This window comes from Vipera ursinii (genome assembly GCF_947247035.1).
Source record: "Vipera ursinii genome assembly, chromosome: 1".
Taxonomy (NCBI): Eukaryota; Metazoa; Chordata; class Lepidosauria; order Squamata; family Viperidae; genus Vipera; species Vipera ursinii.
In genome coordinates this window covers 354380737-354400177 of record NC_139512.1, presented here as the reverse complement: position 1 = coordinate 354400177, position 19441 = coordinate 354380737, and the positions used below count along the sequence as shown (strand labels likewise).

General features: G+C 43.8%; 1 protein-coding gene across 1 annotated transcript; it reads left to right on the top strand.

Annotated features, from left to right (window-relative positions):
• Nucleotides 1-781: 781 nt before the first annotated feature.
• Nucleotides 782-18358, top strand: PPM1D (protein phosphatase, Mg2+/Mn2+ dependent 1D). The gene is made up of 5 exons (XM_083379788.1): nt 782-1029; nt 2313-2437; nt 2966-3156; nt 7051-7296; nt 16529-18358. Exons 1-5 carry the CDS (start codon nt 818-820, stop codon nt 17087-17089), a joined length of 1335 nt encoding a protein of 444 aa, XP_083235914.1. The 5' UTR covers nt 782-817; the 3' UTR covers nt 17090-18358.
• Nucleotides 18359-19441: the final 1083 nt, after the last annotated feature.

The window sequence follows — 19441 nt, the reverse complement described above, 5'->3', positions numbered from 1 at the left end:
TCCCCCTTCCCCTTCCCCTTCCCCTTCCCCTTCCCCTTCCCCTTCCCCTTCCCCCTTCCCCTTCCTTCCCTTGTTTTGGTCACTATGATGTAAAAAAGGATGCTGAGACTCAAGAACAAGGGTGTCAAACTGCCGGCCCACGGGTCGGTTGCATCATGCAGAAGCTGCTCCCACAGCAACTCTGGCAATGCAAAAATTTGCAATAGTCACAAAACATCACGTGACGTGGCAAGTTTGACAGCAGTGTTCTAGAAAGACTGCAGAGAAGAGCAACAAGGCTGATTAGAGAACTGGGGGCTAAAACATAACGAACAACGTACGTCTAGTTCAGGGATAGGCCACCTTGGCTCTTATGACTTGTGGACTTCAAGTCCCAGAATTCCTGAGCCAGCATAGCTCAGCATGGAAACTTCTCCATTTCTCCTCAGCACGGCTGGCTCAGGAATTCTGGGAGTTGAAGTCCACGAGACATAAAAGAGCCGAGGTTGCCTACCCCTGTTTAGTTTAATGAAAAATGAATTCGTCCTTAGTACGAGCGTGCTTCTCTCCTTGATAAGTTTCCATCCGTTGCTTTTTGTCCGGCTTTCAGGGGCTTTTTGGAGAACAGGTGGACTTTCTTAGTTTTTTTCCTCGAAATGTTTCGCTTCTCACTCAAGAAGCTTCTTCAGTTCTGACTCAGTGGTGGCCAACTACAACTAGACTAAACCGACTGCCTTGCTGACTAACTGATTTATTTATTTATTTATTTATTTGTTATATGACTTGTAATTATTTCTCCCCCCCCCCCCCGCCCTTTGCAGCAGAATGGCCCAAAACCATGACGGGTCTGCCGAGCACATCAGGCACGACAGCCAGCGTGGTCATCATCCGTGGTTCAAAGATGTACGTGGCTCACGTCGGCGACTCCGGTGTAGTTCTTGGAGTCCAGGACGACCCCAAGGACGACTACGTCCGGGCTGTGGAGGTGACGCAGGATCACAAACCGGAGCTACCAAAGGAGAGGCAGCGGATTGAAGGCCTCGGGGGAAGGTAACAGCTGTCACTGGCTTGTTCAAGACGTGGGTTTTCCTGTTTATAAGGTAGTCCTCGGCTTATGACTAAAATAGAGCCCCAAATTTCTGTTGCTAAGCTAAGTGAGTTTTGCCCCATTTTACGACCTTCTCACAGTTGTTAAGTGAGTCCCGCAGTTGTTTAAATCAGGAACATGGCCGTTAAGTCAATCTGGCTTCCCCCGTTGACTCCTTATGGTGAGTTTTGCCCCATTTTACGACCTCCTTGCCACCGTTGTTAAATGAATCCCACAGTTGTTTAAATCAGTAACATGGCTGTTAAGTCAATCTGGCTTCCCCCACTGAAGGTCGCCAAAGGGGATCGGATCACCCCAGGACACTGCAAACCGTCGTAAGTACATGCCAGTGGCCCAGCCTCTGAATTTCGATTACGTGACCACGAGGATGCTGCAGCGGTCATAAGTCAGATTTTTCAGTGCCGTAACTTCAAACGGTCACTAAACAAATAGTTGTAAGTTGAGGACTACCTGTATAATAGATGTCTCTCTTTAACCTCACATTCGTTAAGCATATCTGGTTTTATCGCATGGCTTGTTCAGGCAACCCATATTTGAACAGGTCCTTGCTTAAAGCAGTTATTACGGCTTAGTTCAGCATGGGAACCATTTTAATGGCAAGAGGAATCCAAGTCCTAAGGTGGTGTATTTCCTGGGTGAGATTTTCCCCAAGTCTCAGAATTTTAATATAGGGGGTCCTCGACTTGCAACCGCAGTTGAGCCCCAGACTTGTGTTGCTAAGCGAGACAGTTGTTAAGTGAGTTTTGCCCCATTTGACGGCTTTCCTTATTACAGTTGTTAAATGAATCAATGCAGTTAAAGTAGTCACACAGTCGTTAAGTGAATCAAGCTTCCCCCAATGACTTTGCTTGTCAGAGGGTCGCAAAAGAGGATCATGTGACCCCCGGGACACTGCAACTGTCGTGTCTGAATTTAGATCACGTGACGGTGGGGGTGCTGCAACGGCTGTGTGAGAAACGGTCATAAGACACTTTTTAACTTCAAACGGCCACTAAACGAACGGTTGTAAGTCAAGGACTACTTGTACCTGTGGAAGACGGGCAGTTCCTCTGTTAACCAGGCCAGGTAGGGCTTTATAGGTATCAACCATCACCTTGTGTCATAAATTGTAGAAATGTATTTAGTACAAACTGCCTTAAAATGGTCGTTTCTTTTAAACTTGGCCTTCCACTCCTCCGCTTGATTTAATTCCCTCCTCCACCTTCGTTCTCTCCATTTGTTTTAGTGTGATCAATAAATCCGGTGTGAATCGGGTGGTCTGGAAACGGCCTCGTCTCAGTCACAACGGCCCCGTGCGACGGAGCACCGTTATTGACCAGATTCCCTTCTTGGCAGTGGCCCGCGCCCTTGGTGAGTAGCCTCCGGGAAGAGTTAACGGAAGGATGTGACGGTCGGCTGAAATTTGGACTCAGTTGTAGTCGTAAGTCGAGGACTACCTGTTTAAGCTCAGAAATTATCTAAAAACAAAGCCTCGGGACCCATATGCCTGCCAGCATCCCTAAGAACTTGGTAAAGCAGGGATGACACAGCAAAAGGTGGCGTGGAAGAGAGTCCTAGGAGATGTTGTGGCTGATTGGTTCTTTAGCAAACGGGTCCCCAACCTGTGGGCCACAGCCCGGTAGTGGGCCGTGGCCTGTTGACCACTAGGCCATGGGACAGGCTTACCAGTGTGTATGTGTGCGCACGCACACACTCGTGCTAGTGCCATGGCCACGGGGTGTGAAAAAAATGTTTCAGGGACCTCCAGTTTCCTGCTTGCAATGGGCCAGACGAGGGAAATCCAGTTGGGTGGATTCTGAAAGGACTCGAATTAACGTTTGCCAAAAGTTAACTCTTGAAACATAATTATTTTAATTAATCCATGTCTCTTTTATTCAGGTGATCTGTGGAGCTATGACTTCTACAGCGGGGAATTTGTGGTCTCTCCAGAGCCGGACACGAGTGTACACACGCTAGATCCTCAGAAGCATAAATATATAATTTTGGGGAGTGATGGACTGTGGAACATGATCCCCCCCCAGGAGGCTGTTTCCATGTGCCAGGACCACGAAGAGAAAAAGTGTTTTATGGTGAGCGGTCAGGACTTCTGTTTGTTTTTTCTTTCTGCTGCTTCAGATTTTGTGTTTTGTCTCTCGTCTTTTTCATGGATGAGTCTGTTGTATGTTTTGGAGAAAGAGAAGACAGGTAGTCCTCGACTTATGAACACAGTTGAGCCCCAAATTTTTGTCACTAAGCGAGATGAGTGAATTTTGCCCCCGTTTTACCACTTTTCTCGCCACGGCTGTTAAGTGAAACATTGCAGTCGTTGTTAGGAACACGGTTGTTAAGCGAATCCGGCTTCCCCACGGACTTTGCTTGTCAGGAGGTTGCAAAAGGGGATCACTGCAACCGTCATAAGCATGAGTCAGTTGCCAAGGGTCTGAATTTTGATCACGTGACCCTGGGGATGCTGTAACGGTCGTAAGTGTGAAAAATGGTCATAAATCACTCTTTTCAATGCTGTTGTAACTTTGAGCGGTCACTAAATGAACTGTTGTAAGTCAAGGACAGCCATTTGTCTGAAATGGTATAGGGCTTCCTGTCTGAGCAGGGGCTTGGACTAGATGACCTCCAAGGTCCTTTCGAACTACTACTACTACTACTACTTCTTCTTCTTCTTCTTCTTCTTCTTCTTCTTCTTCTTCTTCTTCTTCTTATTATTATTATTATTATTATTATTATTATTATTATTATTATTATTATTATTATTATTATCTGTAGAAAGGGTGAGGGACCTATCCAGATACACACATAATTTTCCTGACTAGAGGCATTTATTGCTAGAACCCAAAGTCTTCAACTTTTAAACCCCAATTGAGAGTAGAATTTCAGTTGGTCAGAGAGGCCATTGTTAAGTGAGTCATGGCTGATTTTGCGACCTTTTTGCCATGTTGTTAAGCAAATCGTTGTTAGGTGAATCATGCAGTTGGGTTTTTTTTTGTAAACATTTTATTAGTTTTCTAATTTTGCAATCATAAAATACTTAATAAACAACATGTCTGGGTTCATTGGTAATTCAGTGGTACATATTAACTTTCTCAGTCTAATTCCAATACTGCACCATCCAATAATAATAATAATAATAATAATAATAATAATAATAATAATAATAATAATAATAATAGTTGGAAGGGACCTTGGAGGTCATCTAGTCCAACCCCCTGCTCAGGCAGGAAACCCTATCCCATTTCAGACAAATGTCTGTCCAGTGCTTCTTTGATCCTCTTCTTCCAGTGGTATGCATTTTTTGACACTGGGCAAATACAATTCTTGTTACTGTTAATACGTATACAATTAAATATAAACATCTTCATCGCATTTTTCTGGTATTATACATAATATCAATAATGTCAGTTTATAATATCTTTTCTAGCCAAAACAGATCTCAAATGCATTTGCACTTAAAATCTATTTCTTCCATCAGTATCCTATTTTTCCTGCTTTTGTTTTTTTAAAAAAATTCCCATCAATGTTCAAAATATCTCTATCGCTTATAAGCAGATGATACCACTCTAATGGCAGAAAGTGAAGAGGAACTAAAAAACCTCTTGTTACAAGTGAAGAAGGAGAGTGCAAAAGTTGGGTTGAAACTAAACATTAAGAAAACCAAGATTATGGCTCCGGCCCTCTCAATTCCTGGCAAATAGATTGGGAAGAAATGGAGGTAGCGAGATTTTATTTTCCTGGGCTCCAAGATCACCGCAGACGGGGACTGCAGCCAAGAAATTAAAAGACGCTCCTGGGGAGGAAAGCCATGGCAAATCTAGACAGCACACTAAAAAGCAGAGACGTCACCCTGCCAACAAAAGTGCGTATAGTCAAGGCTATGGTCTTCCCAGTTGCAATGTATGGCTGTGAAAGTTGGACCATAAGAAAGGCTGAGCGCCAAAGAATTGAGGCCTTTGAACTCTGGTGCTGGAGAAGACTCCTGCGAGTCCCTTGGACTGCAAGGCGATCAAACCGGTCAGTCCTAGAGGAAATCAACCCTGACTTCTCTTTAGAAGGCCAGATCCTGAAGTTGAAACTCAAATACTTTGGCCACCTAATGAGAAGGAAGGACTCACTGGAGAAGAGCCTAATGCTGGGAAAGGTTGAGAGTAAGAGAAGAAAGGGACGACAGAGAATGAGGTGGCTGGATGGAGTGACTGAAGCAGTAGGTGTGAGCCTAAATGGACTCCAGAAGATGGTAGAGGACAGGAAGGCCTCGAGGAACGTTGTCCATGGAGTCGCGATGGGTTGGACACGACTTCGCAACTAACAACAACAGTCGCTTATCATTTTCTCATAATATATTATATCTGGGTAACCAAAAGCTTCCCTTATTCAAAGCCTTTTAGAATTTTTATATTTCCCATCTCGTAACAAAATATAATATTCCAGTTAGAAATCCTATCCTTCTAGTTACGACAATACTTTTATTTCTAACAGTTATCTATTTTCTTAACCTTGTTCAAATATCTGTTTAATAATATAATATCCCGTCTCTATCGCTTATAGTTTTGGGCGTTTTTTTCCAGGAAACAGTCTTAAAGTTATAAAGAGAGGATAGAGTCTCACCCTGTTTCATCTAAGCTGCTCAAAAGTTGCTCGTTAGTGCTTATTTCCTTTGGTTGTTAGCAGCTTCTGAATGTAGCCAGACTTTTCCCCACCGGTTTTGGAGGGTTTCCTCGGATCAAACAAAAGGGCCGCCACTCCTCTGCGATCAACGAGGGTCCCCTCCTTCTTCATCACCTCTCCAGGGTGACTTGATCCTTTTTAGGGTCCCCAGTGGGGCAAAATAGAACGCAGAAGACGGAGCCCCATGTACCTTCGTCCATTACGCCGCAATGTCAAACTGAAAATCTGGATCATGCAGTTATTAAGTGAATCTGGCTTCTCCCTCCCCCATCCCCCCAAATGATGGAATGGCTTGATGGAAACTGGATGGGAAGATCACAAATGGTGATCACATGATCCTGGGATACTGTGAGCCTTTTAAATCCATGCTGGTTGCCAAGTGGCCGAATTTTGGTCATGTAACTATGGCGGTACTTTGGTTGTAAGTCAGTTTTATCCAGTGCCGTTGTAACTTCAGATGATCATTAAATGACCATGTAATTTGCAGACCAGCTGTATTCTTTATTCAAGCAAGTAATTTGTGCTTATTCGTATTATCCTGTGCCCTTATCTTCACAAACATCTGTATATGCATTCAACGTTTGTGGTTCCTTAACTGTCTCCAATACTGGAGGTTTTCAAGAAGAGACTGGACAACCATTTGTCTGAGCAGAGGGGTTGGGCTAGAAGACCTCCAAGGTCCCTTCCAACTCTTGCTCTGTTATTCTCCCTTTCTGTATTATTCACACGTAGAGGTATTTGCAGGGGATGGTCAAAAAGGCAAGATGGTTGCTGATCCATAGGACTGAAACTTTTACATTTGCACCCATTTTGCCTAAAAATGGGATGGGCTTTGAATAAGTAATCCTAGCCAGGAGCTTGATTGGAATTCTGGGAATTGAAGTCCATCTATCTTAAAGCATCCTGGTTGGGGAATTATGGGAATTGAAGTCTGGGGAATTATGGGAGTTGAAGTCCACCCCTCTTAAAGCACGCTGGTTGGAGAATTCTGGGAGTTGAAGTCCACCCACCTTAAACTGTGTTGGCTGGGGAATTCTGGGAGTTGAAGTCCACCTACCTTAAGCCGTACTGGCTGGGGAATTCTGGGAGTTGAAGTCCACCTATCTTAAAGTGTGTTGATTGGGGAATTCTGGGAAGGCCACTCCGGTTAAAGCATCCTCTAAATATGCCAACGTAGATCGTTTGCAATTTTCAGCGGCAGCGCAGAGATTTTAAACAGATTTTGTATACCTGTTGTACCTACCACAGCTTTTCGGAATAGTGACTTGCCTTTTTCTTCTTCTCTTCCCCGCGTCTGACCCCCAAAGGGAGAACATCAACAGTCCTTGGCTAAAATGCTGGTCAACCGAGCGCTGGCCCGGTGGAGGCAGCGCATGCTTCGTGCCGATAACACTAGCGCCATTGTCATCAGTATATATTCTGGCCGAAGGTCTTGGAGTGGCTGTCTGCAAAGCCAGGAGGAATTATGCTTCAACTTGGCCGAAGGACCTTCATATAACAGTCCCGAAACATGGACGATCAACCATTCCCAATGCTCAACTGCGCCAGCCAAGGTAAAATGTGATTTTTTTTAAAAAAAGGCTCAAGGGCTGAGAGCTTTTAAAACAATGTTAAAAATGGGCAACAAAGAGCCGTAGTGGCGTAGTGGTTACAATGCAATATTGCAGGCTATATCTGCTGACTTCCGGCTGCCAGCAGTTCAATTCTCAGCCTTCCTTCCGAGATCGGTAAAATGAGGACCCAGATTGTTGGGGGCAAATATTTTGACTCCGTAAACTGCTTAGAGAGGGCTGTAAAGCACTGTGGAGCGGTATATAAGTCTAAGTCCTATTGCTATTTTCCCACTTAGAGTTTTAAGTGCATTTTGGAAGAAAAAGTCCAGTTTATTTTATGCATAGCTATATTAAAAGGAGGGACGCGGTGGCTCAGTGGGTTAGGACGCTGAGCTTGTCGATCAGAAGGTCAACAGTTTGGCGGGTCGAATCCCGAGCAGAGTGAGCGCCTGTTACTCGTCCCAGCTTCTGCCAACCTAGCAGTTTGAAAACACGTAAAAATTCAAGTAGAAAAATAGGGACCACTACGGTGGGAAGGTAACAGAGTTCCGTGCGCCTTTGGCATCTAGTCATGCCGGCCACATGACCACGGAGATGTCCTCGGACAAGCGCTGGCTCTTCGGCTTTGAAACGGAGATGAGCTCCGGCCCTTAGAGTCGGAAACGACTAGCACGCACGTGCGGGGGAACCTTTACCTTTTACCTATATTAAAAGGACTTCAGGTCGTCCTTGACCTACCACCACATTTGGGACCAGAGTTTCTGTTGCTAAGCAAGGCAGTTGCTAAGGGTGTAGCATCCGATTTTTAAGATCTTGGTTGTTCAGCGAAGAACTGCAGTTGTTAAGTGAAATAATAATAATAATAATAATAATAATAATAATAATAATAATAATAATAATAATAATAATGTTGGAAGGGACCTTGGAGGTCATCTAGTCCAACCCTCTGCTTGTCTGGTTGTTAAGCAAATCCGGCCTCCCCCATTGACTTTGCTTGTTGGAAGCCAACTGGGAAGGCTGCAGATGTTGATCACGTTGACCCCCTAGGATGCTGCAACCTTTGTTAAACACGTGCTGGTTGCCAAGGGCCCGAATTTATTTATTTATTTATTTATTATTGGGACTTATATGCCGCCCTATCTCCCGAAGGACTCAGGGCGGCTAACAACAATAACATACAATAAATACAGAAGTTAAGATAAAATTAAAATTAAAGGCCTCTGTACAATAAAATTAAAATTAAAATAAATTAAAAATTAGAGCTAAAAATTTTTGGATCACGTGACCACGGGGATCTGCGACGGTTGCATAAGACGCTTTTTAAAGTGCTGTGGTAGCTTTGAATGGTCGTTAAATGAATGGGTGTAAGTGGGGGACTGTCTGTATTCAAAAATAACCAGTAGGTGAGTCACCTACTGCCATTTTAGAATTTAATCGGCTCCCTTGGTTGAGTTAGTCAGCTAGAGAAATTAAAATGAATGAATGAACGAACCTTGGAGTCCTAGTGGGCGATCACGTGACTATGAGCCAGCCGTGTTGCAGCAGCAACAGCCAGAAAAGCTAATACAATCCTGGGTTGTCTAAACAGAAGAATAGAATCCAAGATCACGTGAAGTATTAGTACCGCTTTATAAAGCCCTAGTAAGACCACACTTGGAATACTGCAGCCAATTTTGGTCACCACACTACAAAAAAGATGTTGAGAGTTTGGAAAAAGTTCAGAGAAGAGCAACCAAGATGATCCAAGGCCTGGAGACTAAAACGTACGAAGAACGGCTGCAGGACTTGGGTTTGGCTAGTCTAGAGAAAAGAAGAAATAGGGGCGACATGATAGCAGTGTTCCAGTATTTGCGGGGCTGCCACAAGGAAGAGGAAGTCAAATTATTCTCCAAAGCACCAAAGGGAAGGACGAAAAACAATGGTTGGAGACTGATCAAAGAGAGAAGCAACCTGGAATTAAGGTGAAACTTCCTAACAATGAGGACAATTAACCAGTGGAACAGCTTGCCGCCAGAAATCATGGGCGCTCCATCACTTGAGGTTTTTAAGAAGAGACTGGACAGTCACTCGTCTGACTGTCCTGCTTAAGCAAGGGGCTGGACTGGATGACCTCCAAGGTCCCTTCCAGCTCTATTCTATTTTACTATCAGACTTCCAGTGTTCCCCGCCCCCAGGCAGGAAGACACAGCCAGATCTGTTTTTTTGTTGTTGTCTGATTACAGACTTTCTAGTCCTCAGCATATATTTGGACTCTCTGCGATGTGCGGCAGCTGCCACATAGCCAACACAGTACTGGGCTGCATCAACAGAGGGATGGGATCAAAACCACGAGAAATAATAGCACTGCTTTACCTTGCACTAAGGAGGCCACACTTAGAATGTTGGGTCCAGTTCTGCTCACCACGTTGTAGAAAAAATGTTGAGACCCTAGACGGAATGCCGAGAAGAGCAAGAAGGATCCCAAAGGTGCTTTTTCAAGGAGGCAACTGGACTTCCTCGTTTTTTCTTTGAAGACGTTTCGCTTCTCATCGCAGAAGCTTCTTCAGCTCTGGCTGGATGGTGGGGAATGGGAGGATTTATACTCCTTGCAGACAGCTGTGTATACAACACAGTCCTTTCAGCAGTTCCAGGAAGGCTCCACTCCCATTTGCACCGCTCAGGCGACCCTGAGGACACAGGTAATCCTCCAAGTGGCCTCAGAGACCCTCTCGAAGAAGGCAAACGACCAGCTGTTTTACAGGACAAGAAGCAACAGATGAAAACTAAACAAGGAGAAAAGCAACCTGGAACTAAGCAGAAACTTCCTGACAGTGAGAACAATTAATCAGTGGAACAACCTGCCTCCAGAAGCTGTGAATGGAGTCTGGAGGATAAGCCATATGATGATTAACTGAAGGAGACACTGGAAGTTTTTAAGAAGAGACGGGACAGCCATTTGACTGAAATGGTATAGGGTTTCCTGCCTGAGCAGGGGGTTGGACTAGATGATCTCCAAGGTCCCTTCCAACTTTATATTATTATTATTATTATTATTATTATTATTATTATTATTATTATTATTATTATTATTATTATTATTAGACAATCACTTCAATATGAGCCAGCCGTGTGCTGCAGCTGCCAAAAAAGCCAACACAGTGCTAGGCTGCATTTACAGAGGGATAGAATCAAAATCACGTGAAGTACTAATACCACTTTACAAGGCCTTGGTAAGGCCACACCTGGAATACGGCATCCACTTTTGGTCACCATGATGTAAAAAAGATGTCGAGACTCTAGAAAGGGTACAGAGAAGAGCAACAAAGATGATTGGGGGACTGGAGGCTAAAACATATAGGGAACGGTTGCTGGAATTGGGTATGTCTAGTTTAACAAAGAGAAGGGTGAGGGGTGACATGATAGCAGTCTTCCAATATCTCAGGGGCTGCCCCAAAGAAGAGGGAGTCAAGCTCTTCTCCAAAGCCCCTGAAGGCAGGACAAGAAGCAACGGATGGAAACTAGTCAAGGAGAGAAGCAACCTAGAACTAAGGAGAAACTTCCTGACAGTTAGAACAACTAACCAGTGGAACAACCTGCCTGTAGAAGTTGGGAATGCTCCAACACTGGAAGCTTTTAAGAAGAAACTGGACAGCCATTTGTCTGAAATGGTATAGGGTTTCCTGCCTGAGCAGGGGGTTGGACTAGATGACCTCCAAGGTCCCTTCCAACTTCTTCTTCTTCTTCTTCTTCTTCTTCTTCTTCTTCTTCTTCTTCTTCTTCTTCTTCCTTCTTCTTCCTTCTTCTTCTTCTTCTTCTTCTTCTTCTTCTTCTTCTTCTTCTTCTTCTTCTTCTTCTTCTTCTTCCTTCTTCTTCTTCTTCTTCTTCTTCTTCTTCTTCTTCTTCTTCTTCTTCTTCTTCTTCTTCCTTCTTCTTCTTCTTCTTCTTCTTCTTCTTCTTCTTCTTCTTCTTCTTCTTCTTCTTCTTCTTCTCCTTCTCCTCCTCCTCCTCCTCCTCCTCCTCCTCCTCCTCCTCCTCCTCCTCCTCCCCACCACCACCACCACCACCACCACCGCGATCACCACTGAATGACCAGAAGAAAACCAGAATGATATGGTGTTCTACGGGACAGAGTTCCCCAACCTTTTGGGCACCAGGGACCGATTATGTGGAGAGAGGTTTTTTTGTGTGAACCGGTTGCTGGCATGTTCTCTTTCCCAAGGTGGTGTCACCCACCTCCAGGTTTTGGAAGAATTTCCTCTCCAAATGAATGTATAGTGGTCCCCTTTTGCAGCAGTAAACGAGGAAGCCAGATTCACTTAACAACTGCAGTGATTCGCTTAACGACTATGCCAGGGGTAGGCAAGCTTGGCTCTTTTATGTCTCGTGGACTTCAACTCCCAGAATACTTGAGCCAGCCATGCTGAGGAGAAATGGAGAGGTTTCCATGCTGAGCCATGCCAGCTCAGGAATTCTGGGAGTTGAAGTCCACGAGTCATAAGTCATAAAAGAGCCAAGCTTGCCTATCCCTGGACTATGCCAAGAAAGATAACATGAGGCCAAACCCACTTAAAAACTGTCTTGCTTAGCAACGGTAGCCTTGGGCTCAGCTGTGGTCATAAGTCGAGGACCGCCTGGAAAAGGGACTTGGGGCTCTTGCAAAGTGTCAGGGTGGCATTGCCCTGCGGTATCCTCTTTGTAACCCGGTGCCCTCTCTCTTGCAGAAAACCCATCTGGGTAGAAGGAGAGGCAAAGGGGTGCCAAGCCGGGGCAGAAAGAGGAGGTGGGGCCTCGGACCAGTCAGAGTAATGGCCCGGGGGCAAAAGAGATACCCTTGTCACGGAGGAGAATAAATGTAAATAGGTCCTCAGCTGGAGTCCCTTTGTGTGAGTTTCTTTTGGGCTGTGTCTGTGAGATTCTCAGTCCTCCAGGTCACAGCTATCCCAAAGGTGCTTTTTTTTTCTCAAAAGGCAACTGGACTGTTCTCTGTTTTGCTTGGAGATAATAATAATAATAACAACAACAACAACAACAATTTATTTATTTGACTTATATACTGCCCTATTCCCATAGGACTCAGGGCGGTTTACAGGGCAATTAAAACCATTACAATAATAATAATAATAATAATAATAATAATAATAATAATAATAATAATAATAATAATAATAATAATAATAGAAGGGACCTTGGAGGTCATCTAGTCAGGCAAATGGCTGTCCAGTCTCTTCTTAAAAACCTCCAGTGTTGGAGCATTCACCACTTCTGGAGGCAAAGTTGTTCCACTGATTAATTGTTCTAACAGTCAGGAAGTTTCTCCTTAGTTCTAGGTTGCTTCTCTCCTTGGTTAATTCCTATCCGTTGCTTCTCATCCTGCCTTCTGGCGGGGCAAGTTTTGCTTCTCATCCAAGAAGCTTCATCACTTATGAGGGCGTGTGTGTTTGTGTGTGTGTGTGTGTGTGTGTGTGTGTGTGTGTGTGTGTGTAGGTAAGGATAGGCGCTGATAGGTATAACACAATATACCTACTGTATTTCCCTGGAAATAAGATTTATCCCGAAAATAAGCCCTAGCTTGACTTTTACGTGTGCGCCGAATATAAGCCCTACCCCCAAAATAAGCCCTAGTTAAGACCTGCCTGCTCCGTCCGACAGTCTGCTTGTACGAGGTGGGGCGAGGCTCACACGTAAAAATCAAGCTGTGGCCGGGGTGGGGTGGGGGATGGAGCCGCCCCACGCGCCTTGCACCCGCTTACCTTAGGAGCACCACATCTAGGCCTCCCTTGCCCCGACACCTGTCGCGCCGCTACCCGACTTCTTTTGCGACCGGATGCCACGTGGCGCATTGCGCTGCTGCCACCATTCGCTACAGATCCCTGTACGGTGCTGCTTCTGCCGCTTGCGGCAGGAGGCTGCCTGGTGCTGGTGCCACCGCTCGCGGCAGGAGGTTGCATGGCGCTGGTGTTGCCACTCACAGCTGGATGCCACATGGCACGTTGCACTGGCTGCAGAAGTCAAGCAGTGGCACGATAGGTGCCGAGGTTCTGGAGGCCTGGCTGTGGCGGTCCTAACTTAAGCCGGTAAGAATTGCCCGAAAAATAAGACCTGGTGCCTCTTTTGGAAGTAAAAAAAATAAAATGACTGGGTCTTATTTTCAGGGAAAGACAGTAGCGATAGTCCTTGACCTACAATTAATTTAGTTCAAAATTACAACAGCATTGAAAAAAAGGGACTTATAGCAAGCGATAGCACTTAAACTTATATACCGCTTCGCAGTGCTTTACAGCCCTCTCTAAGCGGTTTACAGAGTCAGAATATTTGACCCCAACAATCTGGGTCCTCATTTTACCGACCTCGGAAGGATGGAAGGCTGAGTGAACTTTGAGCCAGCCAGGATTGAACTGCTGGCAGTTGGCAGAATTAGCCTGCAATACCACATTCTAACCACTGCGCCACCATGAGAAGGAAGGAAGGAGAAAAGGGAGGGAGAGAAAGAAAGGAAGCAATAGCAATAACACTTAGACTTATATACCGCTTCACAGTGCTTTTACAGCCCTCTGTTGAGCAGTTTACAGAGTCACCCTATTTGCCCCCAACAATCAGGGTCCTCATTTTACCGACTCGGAAAGAAGGAAGGCTGAGTCGACCTTGAGCCGGTCAGGATCAAACTGCCAAACTGCTGGCAGCCGGCAGTCAGCAGAAGGAGCCTGCAGTACTGTGTTCTAACCACTGTGCCACCATGGCTCTTATGACCATTCTTCACCCTTATGACCGTTGAAGCATCCCTATGGTCACTTGGTGAAAATTCAGACGCTTGGCAACTGACTCATAATTACGACGGTTGCAATGCCCCGGCGTCATGCAACCGCCTTTTGCGACCTTCTGACAGAGAAATTCAATGGGGAAGCCCGATTCACTTAACAACCATGTTACTAATGTAACAACTGCAGTGATTCACGCTGGCTGAGGAATTCTGGGAGTTGAAGTTCACAAGTCATAAAAGGGCCAAGTTTGAAGACCCCTGATTTAATCAGTCAGATGTTTACCTTTACATTTCTTTATTTACTGTTGTTTTGTTGCTAGGTCACGTCCCAATCTTCGCAACCCCATGGCATGCCAGCCACCCCCGTCTTCTACTGTCTCCCGGAATTTGGCCAAATTCATGTTTATTGTATCGATGACACCATCTAACCACCTCATCCTCTGCCACCCCCGTCTCCTTTTGCCTTCCATCTCTTTATTGATATTCCGGCTTTATTAGTTTTAACACTAACTCAAGGCGGAGAACATATCCAACACACTTTCCTCCTGCTATTTTCCCCACACAACAAACCTGTTAGATGGGTTGGGGTGAGAGAGGGGGACTGGCCCAATGTCACCTAGCCGGCTTTCATGCCTCACCGTCTCTTGATGATTGGCCCAAAGATACCCAGATGGCTTTCATGGCTAAGGCGGGACTACAACTCACCATCTCCTGGTGATTGCCCCAAGTCACCCAGATGGCTTTCATGACTAAGGCAGGACTAGAACTCACCGTCTCCTGGTGATTGGCCCAAGTCACCCAGATGGCTTTCATGACTAAGGCGGGACTTGAATATTTTTCACACGACCGTTGTGGCATCCCCATGGTCACATGATCCAAATTTGGGCACTTGGCAACCGGCGTGTATTTATGACAGGGACACGTGATCAGCGCTTGTGGCCTTCTCAACTGATTTCCAACAAGCAAAGTCCATGGGGGAACCAGATTTGCTTAATGACTGCACTATTCACTTAACACTTAATAGAATTTAACAACTGTGTCCGAAAAGGTTGTAAAATGAGGTACAAGTCATTTAACATCAGTCCGGCTTAGCAAATGGAAAGTTTGGGCTCAGTATGTGGATAGTGCCGTTTTGATTGCATGAGGATTCACATTGGAGATCCGAAAAGTGCTGGCCAGTGTGCACTCATTTACCAAATCGATCTCTCTCAATCCGTTGCAGCCCTTTCCAATTTGATTTCTTCAAAAATATTTGGAGATTGAAACACTCAGAATTCCTGGCGAGGCGGGCTGAAGGAATTCTGGGTTTGCATGTTGTTGTTGTTTTTTTAAAATGGTCGGGAGGGGTCAATTTAGTGCAAAGTAATGAATTTGTATAAACTTCCTGGGATGACCTCCCAATTTTTTTTTTAACAAAAGTGAAACAGAACGGAAAATAACGTATTTTCGTAATACTTAATATGTTTTGCCTGGAATGTGGCCTATTAGAGAATATAAATAGAAGGTCTAATTTCTTACTTTATCAACTTTTTCGATTTGTCTGTTAAGAATTCTGTCATAAAGTCACCATTCTGGCAGTTGCAATCCCGGCACATCAGAATCGGTTTGACAAGGCAAATCATGGGGATGTGGGTGAAAGTAAGATTTACAACTGCCATCCAGGTTGTTCTTAAGGGGGGAAAAAAAGAAATATTACACAACAGAATCACAGGGTGGGAAAGGTCTTCCAGTCCAACCCCCTGCTCAAGCAGGAGACCCCTATACCACTTAAATGGCTGTCCAATCTCTTCTTAAAAACTTCCAGTGTTGGAGCATTCACAACTTCTGGAAGCAGGTTGTTCCACTGGTTAATTGTCCACACTGTCAGGAAGTTTCTCCTTAATTCCAGGTTGCTTCTCTCCTTGATGAGTTTCCATCCGTTGCTTCTTCTCCTGCCTTCAGGTGCTTTGGAGAATAGGCGGACCCCCCCCTCTTCTTTGGGGCAGCCCCATAGATATTGGAAGACTGCTATTGTGTCATCCCTAGTCCTTTTCACTAGACATACCCAATTCTTGCAACTGTTCTTCCTATATATTTAGCCTCCCCCCACCTCCCAATCATCTTTGATTAGGGTTGTTAGTGGTTTTCTTGCAGACATTTCGTGACCCAACTAAGTGACATCATCAGTTCCAGGATGGACAGAACCACAATCTGGACAATAGTTTGTGACATGGGTGGCACCCTGCCCCAGAATTTGTGCCATCCATCCGCAGTTGCTAGGACAGCTGCATGTAGGCAGGATACGTACCTGCCTTCCAATGCTTTGGGGAATAGGTTGGCCCTGTCTTCCCTGCGACAGATATTGGAACACCGCTATCGTTATCACACACACACACACACACACACACACACACACACACACACACGGCCCTTTTTTCCCTTAAACGGAAAGGAATTTTTGAAATTGAAAACGGTGTTCTTCATTTTTTTTATTTTTTTATTTTTAAATCCCATTAGGTCGTAGATGACGACGTGTGGCCCCGGTTGAGTTCCTCGGAAGGCCTCCCTTTATTCTCCTGTAGCAATGCCACCGTGTCGGGCAGACCTCCGGAGCTACCCGGTGAGCTGACGAAGGACAACGATGGTGTAGGAGAAGCTTGCTTGAGAGAGGTGGTGCCGCCGGACGAGAAAGGCAGCAAAGCGCTCGGACTGTGGGCACATGACTCGTACGCTCGAAACCCACCGGGGACTTTGTTCCCTTCCAACGTCAGGAATGTGGGCCCAGACCCCAAATCTGTCATGGTCTCCCCGACTGAGGCGTCCAAATTACAGGAGCCAGAGAGGACCCCACCAGTGGCCAGCTTCAAAAGGACATTGGAAGAATCCAACTCGGGGCCTATGGTAAAGAAACCTCGACGCGGGCTGAGCCGAAACGTTGGGGGCCAGCCCGAAAGCCTTTCTACCACCTCCCAGCATAAAAACACCAACAGACTGGCCATCCGCCGAAGCGTACGTGGACAGAAAAAGTTGGGGAGCCCCTTATTCCATCAACCTAGGAAAGCTCTGTGTGTTTGCTGAAGCTTCTCTCTCTTGTCCAGAATTCCACCCGCATCTGGAGATTTGCAGATTAATTTGAAGCTGCGATTCTGTTCTCCACTCACATTTTAAAAAAAACCCACAAAAACCCCCATCATTATTATTTTTTTTAATGTAGAAGAAGGTGGGTGTATTCAGGCAGCTTTATCCCAACCTTTGAAAACCCCTCCCCCTTGTAATATAACTTTGTAGACTTTCTTAGGAGATTAAAGAGGTTGCTGTAAAATACAAATATATATATATATATATATATATATATATACACACATATATATATATGCGTAAATTTATATCCCTTCATACAACTTGTAGTCTCCTTCCCTGGGTTCTTGCATTTATTGTTACAACAAAGGTTAAAAATAATAATAATAACAAAACAATATAAAACTTGCGTTTGGATGCTGGGTTGTTGTTATTGTTTTTAAATGGTTGGTGTGTGTGGGGGGGTTAATTTAGTACAAAGTAACGAATTTGTAAAAAAACTTTCTGGGATGACCTCGCAACTTTTTAACAAAAGTAAATTATTAAAACAGAACGGAAGATACGTATTTTCGTAGTCCTTAATAAAATTTTTGCCTGAGAATGTGCCCTATTAGAGAATATAATAAAAAGGTCTATATTCTTCCTTTTATTAACTTTTAGATTTCTCTATCCAGAATGAAACGTACGCTGAAAAGATGTTGAGCCTTTATAAGAGTTTCATGCTGGGTTCTGTGTTTTAATTAAATTAATTAAAATGCTATGCAGTACTTAGGTCTAGCTGTATTTGCATTTGGTTTTTGATCGTTTGTTTGTTTGTTAAGACGAAGGGCCAGTATTTTAGCTAAAAAAAAAGTTTTTCTCCATCATTTGGGCTCCCAATTTCTGGGGGCTGCTTTTTTGAAGTTCTCTTTTGGTGATATACTTGGAATTATGATATACATTCCTTTATGGACGCATGAGATATTTTACTGTTCCAACCATTGATGGCATACTTAACGTTGACCACAAGAGGTTTTTAAGTTATTGGGATAGTTTTCTAGTTTTTCTTTGCATATGTTGTCGTTGTATACCTACAATAAAATAAAATGGCTAAAAACCTGTCTGGTGCTTTCTGGGTTTCTTTTTAAAAAAAACTATTTTTAAACATAGCTGCAGCTCAGGTTTCCCGTAACAGTTTTTTTTTAAAGAAATTATTTCTATCATATACAAAAAAAAAAGAAAAAAAACACCTTCAACACAATAAAGCCAGAAAGAAAAAAAACTGCCTGTCTGTTTATTTATTCTATCTATCTATCTATCTATCTATCTATCTATCTATCTATCTATCTATCTATCTATCTATCATCTATCTATCATCTATCTATCTATCTATCTATCATCTGTCATCTATCTATATCTATCTATCTATCATCTATCTATCTATCTATCTATCTATCTATCTATCTATCTATCTATCTATCTATCTATCTATCTATCTATCTATCTTATCTATCCACCCACCCACCCATCCATCCTTTGATCTATCATCTATCTATCATCTATCTATCCACCCACCCACCCATCCTTTGATCTATCTATCATCTATCTATCTATCTATCTATCTATCTATCTATCTATCTATCTATCTATCTATCTATCTATCTTTTCTATCCACCCACCCACCCATCCATCCTTTGATCTATCATCTATCTATCTATCTATCTATCTATCTATCTATCTATCTATCTATCTATCTATCTATCCACCCACCCATCCATCCTTTGATCTATCTATCTATCTATCTATCTATCTATCTATCTATCTATCTATCTATCTATCTATCTATCTATCCTATTTATCTCTCATTTATTCATCCATCTGTATATATCTATATTTATATCTCTATCTTTATCTCTCATTTATTCATCCATCTGTGTATATCTATCTATTCTGTCTGTCTAGCTGTAAACTGCTTAGAGAGGGCTGTGAAGCACTGTGAAGCAGTATATAGGTCTAAATGCTATTGCTATTGCTTACACAATATACTTTTTTTCAGGATCTTCTCTGCTCCTTTCCACCATGAGTTCCATTAGGAACCATCCTTATTCATTCTCTGTGATCAAACCACCTCAACAGATTTCTTTGGTACTGATTGCTGAGATTTGAATTCAATCCACCATCATTCATTGATTGTTCCATGTTGACAATCTTCTTTTATCCCCATTTATTTTTCTTATGCTCATTTCCAATCCAGGTAGTGCTCCACAATTGGGATCAGAATTTCGGTTGCTAAGCAAGGTGGATATTACCTGAGTTGCACCCCCCCCAAAAAAATGTTATGATCTTTTTTTTGCCCCTGTTGCTAAGCCAGTC